Source organism: Garra rufa, chromosome 2, assembly GCF_049309525.1.
Source record: "Garra rufa chromosome 2, GarRuf1.0, whole genome shotgun sequence".
Taxonomy (NCBI): domain Eukaryota; kingdom Metazoa; phylum Chordata; class Actinopteri; order Cypriniformes; family Cyprinidae; genus Garra; species Garra rufa.
This window is the reverse complement of record NC_133362.1, coordinates 10400410-10421157: the sequence shown is the minus strand read 5'-3', so window position 1 is coordinate 10421157 and position 20748 is coordinate 10400410. Positions and strand designations below refer to the sequence as shown.

The 20748-nt window shown below is 33.7% G+C and overlaps 1 protein-coding gene across 1 annotated transcript in view; it reads left to right on the top strand.

The window, feature by feature from the left end:
* Nucleotides 1–20748, top strand: part of cdh23 (cadherin-related 23) — a 317998-nt gene that overhangs the window by 238854 nt on the left and 58396 nt on the right. Inside the window, exons 23-29 of the mRNA XM_073834861.1 lie at nucleotides 412–631; nucleotides 712–864; nucleotides 1856–1969; nucleotides 4899–5047; nucleotides 17514–17574; nucleotides 19727–19872; nucleotides 20241–20376. Of these exons, the coding sequence (XP_073690962.1) occupies nucleotides 412–631; nucleotides 712–864; nucleotides 1856–1969; nucleotides 4899–5047; nucleotides 17514–17574; nucleotides 19727–19872; nucleotides 20241–20376 (979 nt within the window). The remainder of the gene's footprint in view (nucleotides 1–411; nucleotides 632–711; nucleotides 865–1855; nucleotides 1970–4898; nucleotides 5048–17513; nucleotides 17575–19726; nucleotides 19873–20240; nucleotides 20377–20748) is intronic.

Sequence of the window (20748 nt, the reverse complement as noted above, 5' to 3'; positions counted from 1 at the left end):
AATTCTGATGCACAAAGTATGCACAAAATAAAGTAAAATTATTAATAAAATTGGTAATGGAAAAAAATGTTTCTTGATCAGCAAATCAGCATAATAGAAAGATTTCTGAAGGATCATGTGACACTAAAGACTGGAGTAATGATGCTGAAAATTCAGCTATGCATCACAGAAATAAATTCGATTTTAAAATATATTAAAATAGAAAGCCGTTATTTTAAATTGTAGGGGGGGGGGGGGGGGGTCGCAATATTACTGTTTTTGCTGTATTTTTGACCAAATAAATACTTTTTCGATACGAAGGGGTTAGTACCACTTTTAAGGTCATCTTTGATTAAATGTCCACTTCTACTAAAGTTCTTGTAATAAAACTGTCCTGTGCTCTGCTGCCCCCTGCTGGTTTCCCCCCCTCAGGTGCAAGTGCAGGACCTTGATGAAGCTGACAATGGTGCGGTAACCATGGCCCTTCAGATGGGGATGCCACGGTTGGACTTCAGACTCAACACCACCACTGGAGTCCTGTTTTCCACCGCAGTGCTGGACCGTGAGCAGATTGGCCAGTATTACCTGAGGATTATTGCGTATGACGCGGGCCAGTTTCCACGAACTTCCTCAAGTACTCTCACTATCACAGGTACGCAGCAGAATCACTGCCCAGCTGTGTTTAGATGCAAATGCTAAATCGACTTAATGTCCTTCACTCTTTCTGTGCAGTTTTGGACGTAAATGATGAGACGCCGACCTTCTTCCCCAGCGTTTATAACGTATCGTTGGATGAAAACGTGCCCCGGGATTACGTGGTGGTCAGACTGAACTGCACAGATAATGACGCGGGTCTGAATGCAGAGCTCAGCTATTTTATCACAGGTCAGAGTGCAGAAGGTCACAGATCAGAGGGTGCGAGTAAGTTTGTGCTGATGCAGCCACACTTGGGGTTGTGGCTGCTTTCAACAGATGTGAAGCTAAGGCTCTGTTCCAAAATTCAGTGAGCGGCCTATATAGAGTAGGCAGCATTTTAAAGGAGTATTGCAATGCATTGCAATAAGCTCAGTGGGGAAAAAGCTGCTTTTAAGTGACAGATGAAGCACACATCCTCTGAAACTGAATAAAGAAGCTTTCCACTGATGAATGCTTTAAGATAGGACAATATTTGGCCGAGATACAATTATTTGAAAATCTGGAATCTGAGGGTGCAAAAAAATTAAAATATTGAGAAAATTACCTTTAAAGTTGTCCAAGTTCTTACAAATACATATTATGGTATATATACATATATTACTAATCAAACTGTAGGAAATGTACAAAATATCTTCATGATCTTTACTTAATATCTTAATGATTTTTGACATTAAAAAACCCATACAGTGTATTTTTGCCTATTGCTACAAATATACCTGCACTACTTAAAACTGGTTTTGTAGTCCAGAGTCACATATAATTATGTGTGCTATCCACATCATTACCTTATTTAAATTGATTTTTTTTTAAAATCAACATTTTTACCAAATATTTGTGCGTGCTATGTATATTATGCTCATTAGACAAGCGCCACATAATCATCTTTGCAAAAAGTATTTAAGCATAGTTAAAAAAGTTTTTTTGAATTTCTGTTTTGCCAAAAATGTGTGTTGTATTATTTTACGTTCATTAGAACAGCACTATATCATCATAGCAACATGCTAAGGCCAAACTCCATTGAAACCAGTTGAGGAATGCTATTTGTATGACAACACACAGGTAGCACATTCAAAATCATGAGGTTCGATTTTAGTTATTTTGTCTTTGAAGGCAGCACACTAGGGTATGGAACTGAGTCAGGATGTGTGATTTCTCAGTCTGTGTTTGTGTGTCTCTATAGGAGGGAACCAAGATGGAAAGTTCAGTGTGGGTTTCCGGACCGGAGTAGTACGGACAGTTGTGAGTCTGGACCGCGAGACTCAGGCCTCGTACAGGCTAGTGATTGAAGCCATTGGTGAGTTTCATATAGGTGTAAAAACAATTGGTTATGCATGTTTGCATGCACATGTGGTATGATCTTCTGCTGCTTCCTGTCTAAATGACACTGAGTTTAAACCAAGTGTTGTGGTTTCCTGTTCGACTTGAGTGTGGCGTTTAGAAATGCAGCAGCTGTTCTAATACCTGATTAATGGGTTTCTTCGAAAATGTGCTGCCCACTTTTTTCAATACTTAGAAATATTATATCAAGTCCATCAGTAGTTTTATCTGATTATAAACGTTAATTACGAGGACATGAAATGCACGTTTTCAAAGACCAGAACGCATGACTCTGGGAATAGTATTTTAAGCACAAACACAAACACTCTTCCAAGTCGTTTTACATGCAAATATGTATTTTTAGTCATATATATATATATATATATATACCATGTCATAAGTGTCTATTTTTTCGAAACTGAGATACATCATCTGAAAGCTGAATAAAAAGATTTCTATTGATATATGGTTTGTTATGATAAGACAATATTTGGCCGAGATACAACTATTTGTAAATCTGGAATCTGAGGGTGCAAAAAAAATCTAAATATTGAGAAAATTGCTATTAAAATTGTCCAAATGAAGTCCTTAGCAATGCATATCACTAATCAGAATTTAAGATTTGATATATTTACAGTAGGAAATTTACAAAATGTCATGATCTTTACTTAATATCCTAATCATTTTTGGCATAAAAGAAAAATCTATAATAATTTTTACCCATACAATGTATTTTTGGCTATTGCTACAAATATACCTGTGCTACTTAAGACTGGTTTTGTGGTCCAGGGTCACACATTGTTTTATATAGTTTTTTTTTCCTGACTAACTATTTTTATACCAATACCAGTGAATGTTTTTTTTTTCTATCTTATAATTATATTTTTCTATCCTAACACTTTTTTCACCAACACCAGTGAATGTGGTAAGCCAAGACTGTGAATGTTTGTCTTCTATGGGTTTTTAGTATGTGGCTCAGGCCAGTTTTGGCACAGTCATATGGTACTAATGTTTATTTAAAGATGACTAGTACTACCATGTAAGACCAGTGAAGATATGAGTCATACACGCTGTGTTTAGAGTGTTTTTATGTTGATCAGGGTTATGGTCAGGGTTCCCAGGGTTATGACACAGTCTAATATGTGTAAAATAATCTTTTAGATTGGGGAACACTATTCCCTATTAAAGGAGAAGTTCACTTTCAGAATTAACATTTCCTGACCATTTACTCACCCCCATGTCATCCAAGATGTTCATGTCTTTCTTCTTTTAGGCGAAAGAAATTACATTTTTTGAGGAAAACATTCCAAGAAGGTGGACTTGAATGGGAGCCAATGGGTTGAAGGTCCAAATTGCAGTTTCAGTGCAGCTTCAAAGGGCCCTACATGATCCCAGCCAAGGAATAAGGGTCTTATCTAGCAAAACAATCTGCCATTTTCTAAGAAATTTTTATACACTTTTTTTTTTTAACCACAAATGCTTGTCTTGCACTAGCTCGACTTCACACATTACGTAATCATGCACGCATGACGTAGGCGGAAGTGCCGACCCAGGGTTTACAGATCGAACGTGCAAAGAAAGTCAAACTCCCTATATTAAAAAATAAAGGTAAAACAACGATGTCAGACGATTTTGAAGTAGGAGCAGAAACTGAGATGGACTTTATTGCCCTACGTTTTTGAACCTAAGTACACAGACGAAGAACTAACCGAGCAGACATATTTTTTTTTATAAATAAATTTAAATGAATATTTATTAGGGCTACTAAAGTGATTCAGTCAAGAGCAGTGAGTGATTTTATGACTTTTGTTGCTTGATTAACATTAGTGTCACAGACAATAGCAATTAAGTTAGGCTGCTGTCCCTTTAAAACTAAATGCGCGGATGCAATGTACTGATAAATGTCTGATATTCTCCAAACTGTTTACATTCACCTAAGACGTAACCAAGTGTTTATGTGAATACTCATCAAAACGGACAATTCAATATCAGTTTATTGTATTTCTCCGTTCATGAGACACCAAAGAGTGCTCATGTGCTTTGAGAGATTTGTTTCTGCTTCGGTGTGTGCGCCTTTTTTTTTTTTTTTGCGCGTCGTCAAATTTATCCGTATGTCTGCTCTTCTCTTACTCCCAGATATTGACCTTTTTTTACATTTTATAAGACGTGCAGCATATGTATGCCAGCTTGTATCCTGCCGATATCAATAGGCTATGATACAGTTCAAAAGTATGCATCTAACCTCCTAACCACGCAGCACATTTTTTCTGAATTAATCTCTTCTCAAATTGTCCCTCCCTAACTTTTTCATCTCTTTTTTTATTCATTGACAAAAAGGTTTTTGTCATTCAAAACAAGTTGTTGTTTATTTTTATTGTCTCATTTTTGGTGGTGAAAAAATTACGTTGACAAAAATGATAATGAAAATTATTTGTCAATGAAATTAACACCGATAAAATGTATATAATTTTTTAAAGAAAATGGCCGATTGTTTCACTAGATAAGACCCTTATTCCTGGTCTGGGATCATGTAGAGTTCTTTGAAGCTGCACTGAAACTGCAATTCTGTCCTTCAACCCAATGAGCACCATTGAAGTCCACTATATGGAGACAAATCCTGGAGTGTTTTCCTCAAAAAACATTAAATTATTATCAGGAAATTTTCTCCCATGCCTAAACATAACTACAACAACAAATACCTTGTTTATTATCAATAAGCAGCAAATTAGGAGTTTATTTGAGCAAAAACTAGTTAACAGTGAATGTGTTCTTTAATCTAAAGTGTTACCAAAAATCCTTACCCAGTAATCCTGAACAGCCTTTATCTTTGTACTGTACTGTTTTATGTGTACTGAGAGTAGCATTTCCTAGCCGTTTTGGCCAGACTGTTAATGCTTTTCCAATAGATAACGGTCCAGCGGGAGGTCGGAGAACAGGCACAGCTACAGTATATGTGGAGGTGCTGGACGTCAACGACAACAGGCCTATATTCCTCCAGAACAGCTATGAGACCACAGTCCTGGAGAATATACCATGGGGAACAAGCATATTACAGGTACACATGCTCATATTCAGAATCGTAATCAGAATTCAGAAAGAGCTTTATTGCCAAGTATGCTTGCACATACAAGGGATTTGTTTTAGTGTCACAAGCTTCCAGTACACAAAAACAACACCACACAGACAATAAAAGTTAAGTAATTCTACAGAAATGTCCTCTTTTGGTATGGCAAGATGTCTTAAAATGTGTTTCTTTTTTATAACATTTAAACTTAGACCACATTATTGAATTACCTTTTGACTTTATGAATGCACATAAATGAGAGCTTAATAATATTTTAAAATCTTTTTCTGCATTTATTTAAAGACCATATGTACCATTTTGTTACCTTCTTTGATAGTGTTAAAGGTTTCTATGAAATATTATTTCTCTTTTTTTTAGCACATGTAGTCACACTTATTAGGGTGCTTTAAAGCGTTCTTCACAGTGTTGCCATAGAAGAACCATTTTTGGTTCCACAAAGAACTATTCTGTCAAAGGTTCTTTAAAGAACCATCTTTTTCTTAACTTTTTATAATCTGAAGAACCTTCTTTCTCCACAAATAACCTTTTGTGAAACTAAATTCTATTGTATTTTAAATGGTAAATAAATAAATAAATAAATAAGCACTTTTTCTCTGCACATGGCTGTGGGGATGAGCAGTTTGTGGTGCTTGGAATTCTATATAATTAATTAAAAAACCAACTATTGCCTCATTGATGGTTTAAGAAGATGTAAATGTTCAAGTACAGTAACATATTGTTTCATTTTAAAATATAAAGAAATTGTAAAGGCTAGTGACAAAAAATGGACATTTCCATAAAATGACCATAAACTATGCTCATGGACATTAAAAAATAAATTTCAATGCAATAAACAACAGCAGAACTATCACAATACTGCATGGTTTTATGAAGTAGCACGTGAAGCTGTATGTTTGTTACATGATGTGTTTGTCTGTAACAATGGCAGCGTTATCTTGTTTTCAGTGGTTTTCTGTGACGTCATGTTCCGCTGGAAACCGTGACACTCTCTAGGCTGGCAACAAATGCCATAATAGGGTAACCATGATGATACTTTAAAAATTCTAGAGCGTCAGCAGAATCATTTCTGCAAAGTTCTACAACTCTGATGACTAAAGGGCGTTTTCATTTCATCAAAGTTTTTTTTTTTTTTTTTTTACCTCTTTCCATATATTGAAGTTGATATTCAAGTGTTATTGAAGATAGTTTGGGGAATATCCCTTGATGATATTGCAAGGTTTTTTTTGTAGTCGTGGAATAAAACAGGGTCACAGTGGCAAAACAACAGTTATTTGAGAGAAAAAAAGTAATCTGGACACTTAAAGTCACAAGTACAGTACTTTAAGAAAGCACAAAACACTTATCCAGCAAAACATTGCACAAAAAGAAGTTTTAAATGATAAAACAATAGATATACTATTCAAAATAAACATTTTATGGCTGTCAAATGCAGTGTTGAAAAAGTAATGTAAGGGATTACTCTTAATTTTCTGTAATTTAATTACAGTTACTTCTGATGTAATTGCATTAAATACTGTATAGACTATAGATCAGTTCTACATAAAACAATAGTGAATTTACCATCAAAATTTAACAAGGTTAAAATATGTGACCCAGGACCACAAAACCAGTCATAAGGTTAAATTTTACAAAACTGAGATGTATACATCATATGAAAGCTCAATAAATAAGCTTTCTATTGATATATGGTTTGTTAGGATAGGACAATATTTGGCCGAGATACATCTATTTGAAAATCTGGAATCTGAGGGTGCAAAAAAATCCAAATACTGAGAAAATCACCTTTAAAGTTTTCCAAATTAAGTTCTTAACATGCATATTACTAATCAAAAAATACATTTTGATATATTTATAGTAGGAATTTTACAAAAAAATCTTCATGGAACATGATCTTTACTTAATTTCCTAATGATTTTTGGCATAAAAGAAAAATCTATAATTTTGACCCACACAATGTATTTTTGGCTATTGCTACAAACATGCCCCGGCGACTTAAGACTGGTTTTGTGGTCCAGGGTCACATATATGTTTTAATGTAACCTTTTTATATTGGTCAGTTCAAAAGTAATTATGCAATTCTGTATTATTATTTTGGATTATTTAAAAGAGCAGTTTCATTTCTATTATTGTATTGTTCAACTAATCAAGGTTGATGTGGGATTTAGGAAGTAAAAATAAATGCAATACTTTTTAGAGAGAGAGAGAGTAAGTAGTACAATAATCTAGTTAAACTGTTGAAAATGTCATTTGTTGCTAGAAATAAAAAAATTTTAAGAGTAGCTGATCAAACGTTAGTAGAATAAGTCAGTAGTACCAGTTCTACCAGAGTTTGTTTATGAATGCAAAGTGGTTTACTGTTTTAGTTTCTAATGCAATGACATTCACACATTTTTAAGTGTAATTTATGTGTAAAGACAAACACTCCTAGGGTTACATACATGCAAATGAATCTGAATTTCCTGTAAATAAATAGTAATGTTGTTTATGCCCAGTCACAATGGCCACTATTACTCAGAGAGCACCTGGTTGTTGCTCATTCAGGTCATGTCTGTTAGTCTCCACAGCAGCAGAGGTTGTGATGCAGGCAACGTCCAGCTGTTTGTAGAGTTGCGGCCAATGTATGGTCAGATTGTTGCGTCATGTCTTGTTTCGATTGAAGCGAATGGTGAATGAAATGAGTTGGCTTTTCACCGTCAGTTCTGATAGCCGAGGTCGCAGTTTCTACTTTCATGTTTGCATTGATTGTGCATGTTTGTGCACTCATAGGTATGTATCTGTAGCTCTTTTCCAAAAGTAAGCTGACAGGCTAGAAAGCATTTTAAGGAATCATAGACACACTCCAGTAAATAAGGTAAATAAAATAAAATAAAATAAAAGATTTCCATTAACCTTTAAAACACATGGAGAGTGTTATCTTTTAGCATGGATTATAGATCAATTACATGGATTCTGGCTGTTTTAGATTCTGAAGCAGTATTCAGTTATATTTTAGTGTTTAAATATGAAGAGTTAATTTCCAAAAGGTTTTTTTTTTATTGTGCTTTTCAATTAATCTCAATCAAAACAGCTAACACTATGTATTTTATTAGTTTATTTTTGTTATTTTGTTTTCATTTGTTGTTTTTGTTATTGTAATATATAGAATTTATTTAACTTAATGTTTTGCTGTTGTTTTCTTGTTATTGTAATGTGTGTGTGTGTGTGTGTGTGTGTATTGTTACATAATATAACTTTTTTATATTTTAGTTTATCTTTGTATTATATATATTTTTGTTATTATATATTGCACATAATATTAATGTTGTATATTGTAGTATATATATATATATATATATATATATATATATAGAGAGAGAGAGAGAGAGAGAGAGAGAGAGAGAAATATTAATATATAAATATAAAATATAATATGTGAATAAGGTTAAATTTTCCAAAACGGAGATGTATACATCATATGAAAGCTCAATAAATAAGCTTTCTATTGATGTATGGTTTGTTAGGATTGGACAATATTTGGCCGAGATACATCTATTTGAAAATCAGGAATCTGAGGGGGCAAAAAAAAAATCAAAATACTGAGAAAATCACCTTTAAAGTTCTCCAAATTAAGTTCTTAACAATGCATATTAATAATCAAAAATTACATTTTGATATATTTATAATAGGAATTTTACAAAAAAAATCTTCATGGAACATGATCTTTACTTAATATCCTAATGATTTTTGGCATAAAAGAAAAATCTATAATTTTGACCCATTAAATGTATTTTTGGCTATTGCTACAAATATACCCCAGCGACATAAGACTGGTTTTGTGGTCCAGGGTCACATATATACATTTTTATTTTATGTATTTATGTGTGTATAATATACATTTTATATATTAGTTTATTTTTCCATTTTAATGTTTGTCTTTTTTTGTCATTTTAATTAGTGTTTTTTTATTGCTATTTAGGTTTGTTTTTATTTCTGTTATAGTTTATTTCTGGTTAGTTGTTTTAAACTTAATTTAGATAGTTACCAAAGCAACATTGCTAATTTAGGCTTTTTTTATCAGCAAAAAAGTTTTAAATACTTTTATTTTTAGTTATAATAATAACCATGGCAGCATCACCTCTACCCTTCATAAAAAAGATACAGTAAACCCAGAATGCAATGCATTGAGTGAAAATGGCAAAATGGTGAAAAAGTTGATAGAAATGTCAGCTCTAAATACATTTCATTCAGTACATTAAATTATACATAAAATAGTCAGTTTAAGTTAAATGTAATTGTTTTTATTTCATATTTGCTTATGATGTGTTTTGTGCTTGTTACAAAGCTTACAACTCCTTTGAAATCAATTTTGAGTCAAGTTTCCTGTGGCACACATAGTTGTTACCTATGAAATGCACTTCTAATCAGTCACTTAGAAGGCCACTGCCTATATAGGTACTATATAGTAAGACAGCATCATTATAAAAGCATTTATATCTCAGTGGAATACTGCAGAAGAACCGGTATAGTAATGTATGTGTGGGAGTCATTTGACTTTGACTCTGCGGGTGGCATCGACCCTGACTGCTTCCTGCTCTGAGCTACATATGGCTGAACCGGTCTTCTAAAGGCCTGCGCAGAGGAAAATGATTGTCTCATTGAGCCCAAACGCTTCCAGAGCTTCAGCTGGGGTTCGCTGGACAGAGTCTGCCCACACGAGAGACCGTCTGCTGGGCCGCAGTCACCATCCACACCCCAGGACCCTCCCGACGGGCAGCCCACCGCCAGAATGATCACAAAGCCCCCGAACAGAACGAAGAGGCACACGATGATGATGATGGTCGGGAGGGGATGGTGAAGATCCAGAGGTGGAGATGTTGGGGTGACCGCAAGTGAGAGATTAGAGAGGGACTGGTTGAAGGGAACATCCATGTTGTGTCTGGATCTGTAGAGATGATGCAAAACAGGAAGAGTTAAATCTGGGTTAAGTGGAGCATGTTTATAATAAAGATGTAGGTGTTTACTCTGGGTTTAGGCTTGTGCAAAAGTGTGAATGTGTGCTTGAGCAAGACGCATGCAAGATGCCAGGATGTGGTTAACAGGTGTGTGTGTACGCTTAGAAAGAATCTGTTTAATATCTCAGTTGTTTCTCTTAGGCAGCAAAGAGATGGAGAGTAAATGGACTGTCTTTTAAGGCCTAAAACGTCTATGCAAGTATGTAAACGCAAGCTATACAGCCTTGCATGTGTCATAGTGATCCGAAAGCAAATCATTATGCAATTCAAGCATTCTCACAAGGGGAATCTTCTTCTGTGGATCTTAGTAATCTCACATGTGAGATATTGATACTGTCTCGCAGCATACTCAGAATTGTCAAGATAATCTGCGATCAAAAGTCTTAAGATCATGATCTCATTTCCTGAGCTCCGCGCTTATAATTGTACAGTTTTACACTAAGAAGTCTCTTCTGCTCACCAAGCCTGTATTTATTTGATCCTGAGTACTGCAAAAACAGTAAAATTTGGAAATATTTTTACTACTTAAAATAACTGCTTTTATTTGAATATATTTTAAGATGTAATTTATTCCTGTGATTTCAAAGCAGAATTTTTTTAGCATTGTTAAAAAGACTCAGTCTTCAGTGTCACATGATCCTTCAGAAATCATTCTAATATTTTGATGTGCTGCTCAAAAAACTTTTTTTATTATCATTATGTTGAAAACAGCTGAATAGCAATTTAAAGCATCCTTGCTAAATGAAAGTATTAATTTCTATAATTTCTGTCATTTCTATAACCCCCAAATATGGCTTGCATTTACATACTATGGATCAACAACTTTTATCAAAGTTGTTCTAAAACTAAAACAATTAACAAATTTGATTAACTTTTTTGATGCACTTCAAATGTTGACTACTGTATATATATATATATATATATACACACACAAAGCTTTTTATTTCAGATAAATGCTAATCTTTCTATTCATCTAAGATTCCTGAAAAAATGTGCTGTTTAATTTAACTGTTTTACATATTGACAATAATAATTATTAAAAATGTTTCTTGAACAGCAAATCTGTATATTAGAATGATTTCTGAAGGATCATGTGACACTGAAGACTGGAGTAATGATGCTGAAAATGTAGATTTGATCACAGGAATAAATTACATTTTAAAATATATTCAAATAAAAAAGCAGTTATCTGAAATAGTAAAAATATTATAAAATGTTACTGTTTTGAGGTACTTTGGATCAAATAAATGCAGGCTTAGTGAGACTTTAAAGATACTTCTTTAAAAAGCATAAAAACTTGTGACTAATGTATATAAATTGTGTGCATTTAATTTCTTCTAAGCAGTGTTTTTATTAACTAAAACTAAAATGGACTTACTAAAATTTAAATTTAAAAATTACAATTAATTGTTTTAACAAAAAAAATCACAAAATATTAATATTAAACTTAAACCTAAAAACTTAAAGTTATGAGAAAATATAAAAAATTTTTTTTAACAAAATGACTAAAGCATATAACAAAATTACTAAAACTAAAATGAAAATGAAAACTAAAAATAAAATCACATTAATTACTGTAAGATATGATTAAAATAACACTGCTCCTTAGGACTTGCAGGAGGAACATCTGAAGCAATGTTAATACTTAAAAGAAACAGGTCAAGAAGTCTTCTGAGCAGTGACAGAGCAACATCTGAGCACATTTCCCTCTAGGTACTGAGTGGTGGTTTGTGGTGGTGGGACTGCACACCTACACACACCTAATCATCTTCACCATCTTGCAGCTCTACACATGGTGCTCAGAGCACTCTATAAGACTAACAGAATGACTGAGCGATTTCTTTAAAGAAATGTCAAGAAAGGTCAAAGTACAGTAGATTTATATTGCACTGTATTGATTACAGATTAGCAAGAGTCTCTTTCTCTCTCTCTTTCATTCTCAGAAAAAACTACTCAAGTACATGAACACAAACACTTCTAGCTGCACCCACAATTTCATGCATTGTTGTGTTTGGAAATGTGCCATACAGGGACTCATAATGCAACACATATGCATAACATTCTCGCTTCTCAATGTCACCTATTTCGGTAATTTTGGTCATGCAGATCAGCTACTGTAATGGCTGAGCTACAGCTGGAAGAAAATCTGGCACCAATTCTTAAAGTTACAGTCAAAGCAAAAATTATTCAGACACCAGATATAATTTTCGATACTTTTTTTTACTAGTGGGTGCAGAGCACTGTAGTTCATATATGTAAGTGAGGATAGCAAAATAAAGCAAACTGTGATATATTATACCCCGCCCTCCAAAAAAAATCATAACAGTGGACTACCAGTAAAATTGATACAAATTTGAGACCAAAACTTATTCAGATACTTTGACCTGATCATGCTTAATTGTTTCTTTAAATTGCTAATGTGACCTTTTTACACCACAGACTGAAAAAAAAAATTAAGCATTGCTTGGTAATTGGTTAATATAATATTGATAGTTGTGTAAATATTGTCATACTAACAGTTGTCTGAATTTTTAATTGATTGCAATCTATTACGTACCTTTCTATCAATGTTATCTGACATTATCAAGATGAATTTGTTCTGACTCAATTTAACTCTGAGTTCTTGTTATATTTTATTACCATTTTCTAAACTATAGTGAATAAACTGTGATAATGTGAGAAAAGTTGAAGGTGTCGCAATAAATTTTGGTTTGACTTTATTTGTCAATTCCAAGTCAAAATATCTAAATCCTTAAAACAAGAACATGAGAAACAGCACTGACATGAGCATTTTTATTGTGTGTGTCTTGCGCTAGCAAAATGTAAAAATAAGTGAAAAAAACAAAGCATATTGCAATTGCATTTTGTCTCACACTTTTAATATCATATACCGCATTACTGTACTCTTTTAAAAATAAAGGTGCTTTAAAAGGTTCTTCAAGTGATGCCATAGAAGAACCATTTTTGGTTCCACAAAGAACCATCTCTTTCTTAGCTTTTATAATCTGAAGAACCTTCTTTCTCCACAAAGAACCTTTTGTGAAACAAAGTTCTTCAGATGTTTAAGGTTCTTTATGGAACCATTTAGACAAAAAAAGGTTCTTCTATGGCATCGTGATGCCCTTTTTTTTTTTTAAAGTGTAGTTACATAATTTGATCTTGTTTTTTTAGATATTTTTTAATGGAAAAAGACTAATTAAACACTAAGAAGTAATTTTCTGCAGTGTATGCAAGCTAAACTATTAGCTCACTTCCAGAATTAAAATTTCCTGATAATTTACTCACCCCCATGACATCCAAGATGTTCATGTCTTTCTTTCCTCAGTCGAAAATAAGTTTTTTGGAGGAAAACATTCCAAGATTTTTCTCCATATAGTGGACTTCTGTGGTTACCACTGGATTGAAGGTCCAAATTGCAGTTTCAGTGCAGCTTCAAAGGGCTCTACACAGTCCCAGAGGAGGAATAAGGGTCTTATCTAGTAAAGCGTTCTGCCATTTTCTAAGAAAAAAACTGATTTATATACTTTTTAACTACAAATGACTTCATATACTCGACTTCACACATTACGTAGTCATGCACGCATGACGTAGGCGGAAGTATCGACCCAGGGTTTACAGATCGAACGTGCAAAGAAAGTCAAACATCCTTTACAAAAAAAGGTAAAATGTTGGACAGTTTGAAGTTGGAGGAGAAAAAGAGATGGAGTTTTCTACCCTACCCTAAGAACTAAGCGCACGTGACTTTTCCAGCGTGATTGCGCAATGCGTGACAATGCGTATGCACATTGCAGAGCTAATGCAAAATGTGCATTTGTGGATAAAAAGTAAAACAGATTTTTGCAAGGTAAGACTCCTATTCCTCAGCTGGGATTGTCTAGAGACCTTTGAAGCTGCATTGAAACTGCAATTTGGAATTTCAAACCTTTGGGAACCATGTAAGTCCACTATATAGAGAAAAAAACCTAAAATGTTTTCCTCAAAAACGTAATTTCTTTGCGACTAAAGAAAGAAAGACATGAACATCTTGGATGACATGAGGGTAAAAAAAAATCATCAGGAAATAGTTATTTTGGAAGTGAACTAATCCTTTAAACAGTATCACCATCACAGTAACAGTGGCTGTCCAGTCTGGATCCTGGAGGGCCACAGTCCTGCAGAGTTTAGTTCCAACCTCATTTAAACATCTGAATCAGCTAATCAAGGTCTTTAGTATCACTAGAATCAATTATGTTTAGGGCAGGTTAAGCTGACCTCCAGGTTGGAGCAGAAATACATGTTAATTACATACAAACAGATTTTTTTTTACTACTTGCATTGAGTACAGTATGTTTCTTACATCGCTTCCGTAAACACACATTTAAAATGGCATTTGACATTAAAAATGGTTGGTGCCCCACTAAGTGAGCAGTCAGATGAGAAAAGTGGCTTGTTGAATTTCTTTTCATTTTTTTGCGAGCTAAATTGGGACTGTTAAAATAACTCTCAATCCATCTGAAACACACACATGCCCAGTCTAGCACTCAAGTCTCCAATTACTCTGCCTCTCTGCTCCTAAATGTCAGCATGTTAAATTCTGAGCACATAGAGTGTGACTTATCGCTTTGGTGAAAACACATTGAGACATGAAATTATTCTTCATCTTAAATGCCACAAACAGGCTGAAAAGGCCACTCAAACGAGAACTATTGTTAGTGGAACACTTCATTAGTTACCGCTGTATGGATTTGCTGAAATGTATTTATGCACACATCAGATGTAGGCAGGAAAAATCTGTTTCTAAAGTAAAGGGATTTTTGGGGGAAAATATTTCAATGAGTTTTTGTTTCAAATTTAATTTAAAATAACAGCTTTCTATTTAGTATATTTAAAAAAGTGATTTATTCCATTGATGCAAAGCTGAATTTTCAGCATCATTACTCCAGTTCTTCAGTGTACTTCAGAAATCATTTTAATATGCTGGTTTGAATATGCTGATTTCTTATTATTATAAATGTTGAAAACAGTTGATAAACTGGCGAAAAATGTTCAAAAGAACAGCATTTATAAATTTGAAATAGAATCATATTTGAAATAGAATTTTGCTACAATCTAAAAGTCTTAACTTTCACTTTTGATTAATTTATTCTGTTCTTGCTGAAAAAAAATTAAATGTTTAATAGTACACTGCAAAAAAGGCTCTTTTTTTTAGATTTTTGTCTTGTTTTCAGCCAAAATATAAAAAAATTCCTAAAACAAGAAGGATTTTGAATCCTGGACAAGAATGTCTTGTTTTAAAAAAGACTAAATTAAGTAAGAAAATAATTTTATGTATTGTAGTGCACTAGTGGCTACAGTTGTATCCACAATTACACAGTTTCATTCACTATTTCCCCATATAATAAAATCTGTGATTTCCGACAATCCATATCCATGAACGGTGTTGGGGTAACGCGTTACATGTAACGCAGTTTACGTAATAATATTACTTTTTCGAATTAACTACTAAAGTGACGCATTACTTTTTAATTGACAAGGAAATATCTGAGTTACTTTTTCAAATAAGTAACGGCAGTTACTTTTTTCCCCCATTTATTGATTAAAAGCTCTCCTGTCCCCATGTTGAGAGAAATTGCGAGTTACTTTAGTTCTAGAATAAATGTGAACATGCATTAATTCATCTTACTCACTAAAAAAACAGATACATTATTCCTCAAAATTAATAAAAATAGTGAAATTCAACGCAAACCTGCAATAATTAAATATGTTAAATAATACAAATATCCTTCATGTATTTAATCCCATTTTATTAACCAATGTCTTTGCTGCCGAACTTCGATGATCCAATTCATCTATACGAATAAGCAAAAACTACTCAAGATGATCTAACATTTGTTTTCCTTTTTTATTGCTTATTAAGAGTTGACATTTTTTCTTCTGTGGTCTATACAGATGTGAATTTACTTTTCTCTAAGTTTGAGGCTTTTGGTGTAAAAAGGCTTTTACATTTGCCAAAAATAGAACTTTTTATATTAAAAACAAACAAGCAAGCCCTGCCCAGATTTAAGAAGTAATGCAAAAGTAACGTAACTCATTACTTTCCATAAAAAGCAACTAAGTAACGTAATTAGTTACTTTTTTAGGGAGTAACTGAATATTGTAATGCATTACTTTTAAAAGTAACTTTCCACAACACCGTCCATGAATGAGTAAAATACAATGCTAACATAACTTATGTTGTCCCATGTAATTTTTGACTGACATCATGGCAAAATAAAATGGTGTTATCACTGCTGAATGATTGTCCATGCTGGTTTGTGCTGGTTAGTGCAGGTTTGGTAACCAGCATAGCTTTATTGCCCCGGAGAAGAAAAATTAAAAAGACACCAGCATCTAAAACACAGCTTGTTTTAAAAAGGGGTTCATTGAATAACAATTATTTTTCAGATAGCCTACTTTGTGGTTCAGCTTTACCTTTTAGCGTTAAATGCAGTTGGTTACTCTTCCAAAGTTCCCCTTTGATTCAAATCACGTTGTCACCAGGAGCGTTGGAGATGAGACGCCTTGAAGATGGGGATCAGAATATGTGATATCCGTTCAGAGACTCTAAATCAATCTCTCAGTCTTTTTTGTGTGTGTTTTACGATCAGCAGACCATGGCAGTGTCTTTCTTGAAGTAAATGCTCATTCTGAGCCAAACTTTCAGTCTCAAGTTTTAACCCCCCATGTGTTGGTATGGTCCGGTCTGCCTGTTCTATTCATCTCTCTCCAAGAGACCCCCCTAGACCCTTCTTTCTTTCTCTCCCCCTCCTCCTCCTCATCCCCTACTCCTTTCTTCTCCTCTCCACATCTTTTTATAAGGCTAATGAGTCTGAAGGAGGGGCCGTCCTCCTCACTGTCAGAAGGATTTGACTAATATACGGATGTATTCAGTGTGTGCTAAATGGTTTTACTGCTTAACATGATGAATTTACGTGTGTAAATGTTTTCAGGAACAACTTCTGCTCATTGTTTCCCAGATTTATATGAGTTGTGTGTGTTTTAAAGCCTGTATGAGTTGATAGTCATGCCTTGATGACCAAAGGATTAGTGTTTCATTTTTGTGCCACTATTGGCACCAAACCACTGCAAAAATAAAACCGATAGTTCTGATACTAAATTTTCATCAGACAGGCCTTATTTGAACCTGTTATTAAACATTCTATATTATTTGAACAAATTGCTATTACTTAGGAATCATAAACAGTCAGCAGTTATTTATTCCAAATATGGTTGTAGATGTAACTATTAATTGAGCATTAGTCTATTTGAGAGTTTGATTATGTGTTTAAACATCATATGTTGTGGTTACGTAATATAATTTAAGCTTGTGTGGGTGTGCAGTGTGTTAAGTGTTACTTTCACTCTCTTTATTTAGTAGTATATGCCTGTGTACGTGTTTGGTTACGTGTGTTTATGTCCGTCTGCAGGTTCAGGCCACAGATGCAGATCAGGGGGAGAATGGAAGAGTTCTGTACAGGATTCTCTCCGGTAACTTTTTATTTCTTCCTGTTTGCTGTTGTCAAATATCAATGCCTTTTTCAGATGCATTCCAAAAATCTAGTAAACTAACAAACATTGTTGCACTATATAATGTACAAAAATAGTGTACAAAAATCTTTGTATAGAAATATTTTGAACGTTTTAGTCTTTAGTCAATTCTTAGTAATCTGTGGCATACTGTAAGCATTACGAGGAAAATGTATGGAATCTTGTTTTCCTCAAAACCAATTTAATTTAAAAAAATAAAGAAAAAGAAAGAAAGGCAGCTGATTTTATCTGAGAAATATTAAATTTCTTACTTTTTTTTTTTTCATTTAATTTTTACATTTTCTTTCTGATTTTTTCCCCCTCAGAATTGCAAAATATAATTTAGAATTCCGAGATACAAACTTACAGTTCTGAGATCTAAATTTGGACATTTCTTCTCTTTTTTTATGGGGGGGGGGGGGGGGGGGTCATATGTCAAAATTTTAGATTTTTCTTCTCAGAATTGAGTGTTTATATCTAAATTTGGACATTTCTCATAAACTCTGAGAAGAAAAATCTCAATTTTGACATATAAACCAATATCCAAATTCTGAGATATATACAATTCTAAAATAAATCTAAATTTTGAGATTTAGACACTCAATTTTGAAAAGAAAAGTCAAAATTCCGGAGTAAACTTAACTGAAAACAAAAGGCAAATTCTGGGGTATAAACTCTCAATTCTGACAAGAAAAGTCCAAATTCCGGGGTATAAACTCTCAATTCTGAAAAGAAACGTCCAAATTCTGGGGAATAAACTTAACTCTGAAAAGAAAAGTCCAAATTCTGAGATATAAACTCACAATTCTAAAAAAATAAATAAAAAAAAAATCGAAATTTTGAGATTTAAACACTCAATTCTGAAAAGAAAAGTCCAAATTCTGGGGTATAAACTCTGAATTCTGAAAAGAAAAGTCCAAATTCTGAGATTCTGAGAAAAAAATAAATAAAATAATTGAGATTTAAACACTCAATTCTGAAAAAAAGAAAAGTCCAAATTCTGGGGTATAAACTCTCAATTCTGAAAAGAAAAGTCCAAATTCTGAGATATAAACTCTAAACTAAATTCTGAGAAAAAAAAAAAAAAAAAAAGAGAGATTTAAACACTCAATTCTAAAAAAAAAAAAAAAAAAAAAAAAGTCTAAATTCCGGGGGATATAAACTCTCAATTCTGAAAAGAAAAGTCCAAATTCCCGGGTATAAACTCGTAATTCTAAGAAAAGTAAAAATTCCGAGATATAAACTCGCAATTCTGAGAAGAAACGTTAAAATGCAGAGATATAAACTCACAATTCTGAAAAGTCGTCCAATATTAATATAAATTTACAATTCTGAGAAAAGTCTAAATTCCAAGATATGAACTCTCGAATCTGAGAAGAAAAGTCCAAATGCAGAGATATAATCTCGCAAATCTGGAAAGTCATACAAATTCCGAGATACAAACTCACAATTCTGACAAGAAAAGTCAAAACTTTGAGATATAGGCCCGGTTTCACGAACAGGGCTTAGACTAAGCCAGGATTAGGCCCTTGTTCAATTAGGACGTGTATCTCATTGTCATAAATGTGCCTTAGAAAAAAAACATTACTGTATGCATCTAAAGACAAAACAAAGGCACTGATATATTTTAAGATCAGTCAGAGCAACTTTCTTTCAGTTGAAACCGCTCAGACTTTGATTTTAAGTTTAAAAAAAGTCAAAATTTTGAGATATAAACTTGCTATTCTTAGAATAAAAAGTCTGAATTTTTACTAAATGTATTTTTTTTAAAACATTGAATTTTTTTTTTAAGAATTGAGAGTTCATATCTTTATATCAGAACTGCGAGAAAAAAATTGTGAGATAAAAATCCTTTGATTTTTATTCTGTATTTGGCAGAAACTGGCATTCATAAACATGCTTAATTGTCATAAAATATTTCCACATTAACAATTTTCTTTATTTTTATTTATTTATTTTTTTAGAAATATATGACTCTATTTGACATGTTTAAACAAATAGAGACATATTCTGTAAGAAAAGTACTATAAATTTGCACTATTGTTTTCAACCTCAGCCTTTATGTGATGTACTTCAGAGTTTGGCTCATATGTGCGTGATTTGCTATCTGCAGGCAACAATGGTCAGTTTAACATGGACAGTCTGTCAGGACTCATCAGCAGAGGAACTGTGGCTCTGGACCGAGAAACACGCAGCTCTCATGTGCTGGAGGTGGAGGCCTACAACAGTGACCAGGGCAGCATGCGCAGCCCTGTCAGGGTGTGTTTGTGTGTGAAAAATCATATAACATACCCTAGAATAATACATTTAAACCTACTTATTTAACATATGTTTTTAAAGTTACTGTTTGCAACCTGGTTTGCTTCAGATTGTGACTTATTTCCAAATAAAAAGGGATGTTTAGTGATGAAAAGAACTTGATTTAATCCATCAGGAACTGATTAAAAGGCGAAGTGTGCTTTGCATATTGGAATAGAGTGAGACTTGAATGTGAGGTTGCTAAAACAATGCCTACTGTACATAGTTATATAACTACAAGTTAACATTGTTTAATAACCTGCATATTGTATTAGCTATAAACGTCATTAAAAAAAGTACTGAATATAATAGTGAGTTTGTGTCTGTAGGTGATTGTGTATGTGGAGGACGTAAATGACGAGTCTCCAGTCTTCACCCAGTCGCAGTACAATCGTCTGGGGCTCAGAGAGACCGCTGGGATTGGTACATCTGTGGTTGTGGTACGAGCTACAGACCCTGACACAGGTACACAACACAAATAACCCACAAGCCTGCGTAAACACCCTTTTTTGACCTTTGTATGTGTTTGTGGACAAGACTAGTTCACTGAGTAGGTAAATTTGTCTGATAGGAACATTTATGATTGCTATTATTGTGTATTCATAACACTTCTCATTTATTTTGACCTTTTTAAGTGGGTGTGTGCCATACACTTAACATAGCTCAAGCTGTGTTGTATTTTTCCACTGGTTCTTAATGCCAAACAATATCACAACATTGCTGTTGCACTTCTGCTTGTGTCTGTTACTGCTTCCCTGTTTCACTTCCTCATAGAGGATGTCCAGCATAAACTGGACAGACGTCCACCCAGGCTGCGTCTTCGCAGGCCTCAGGGTT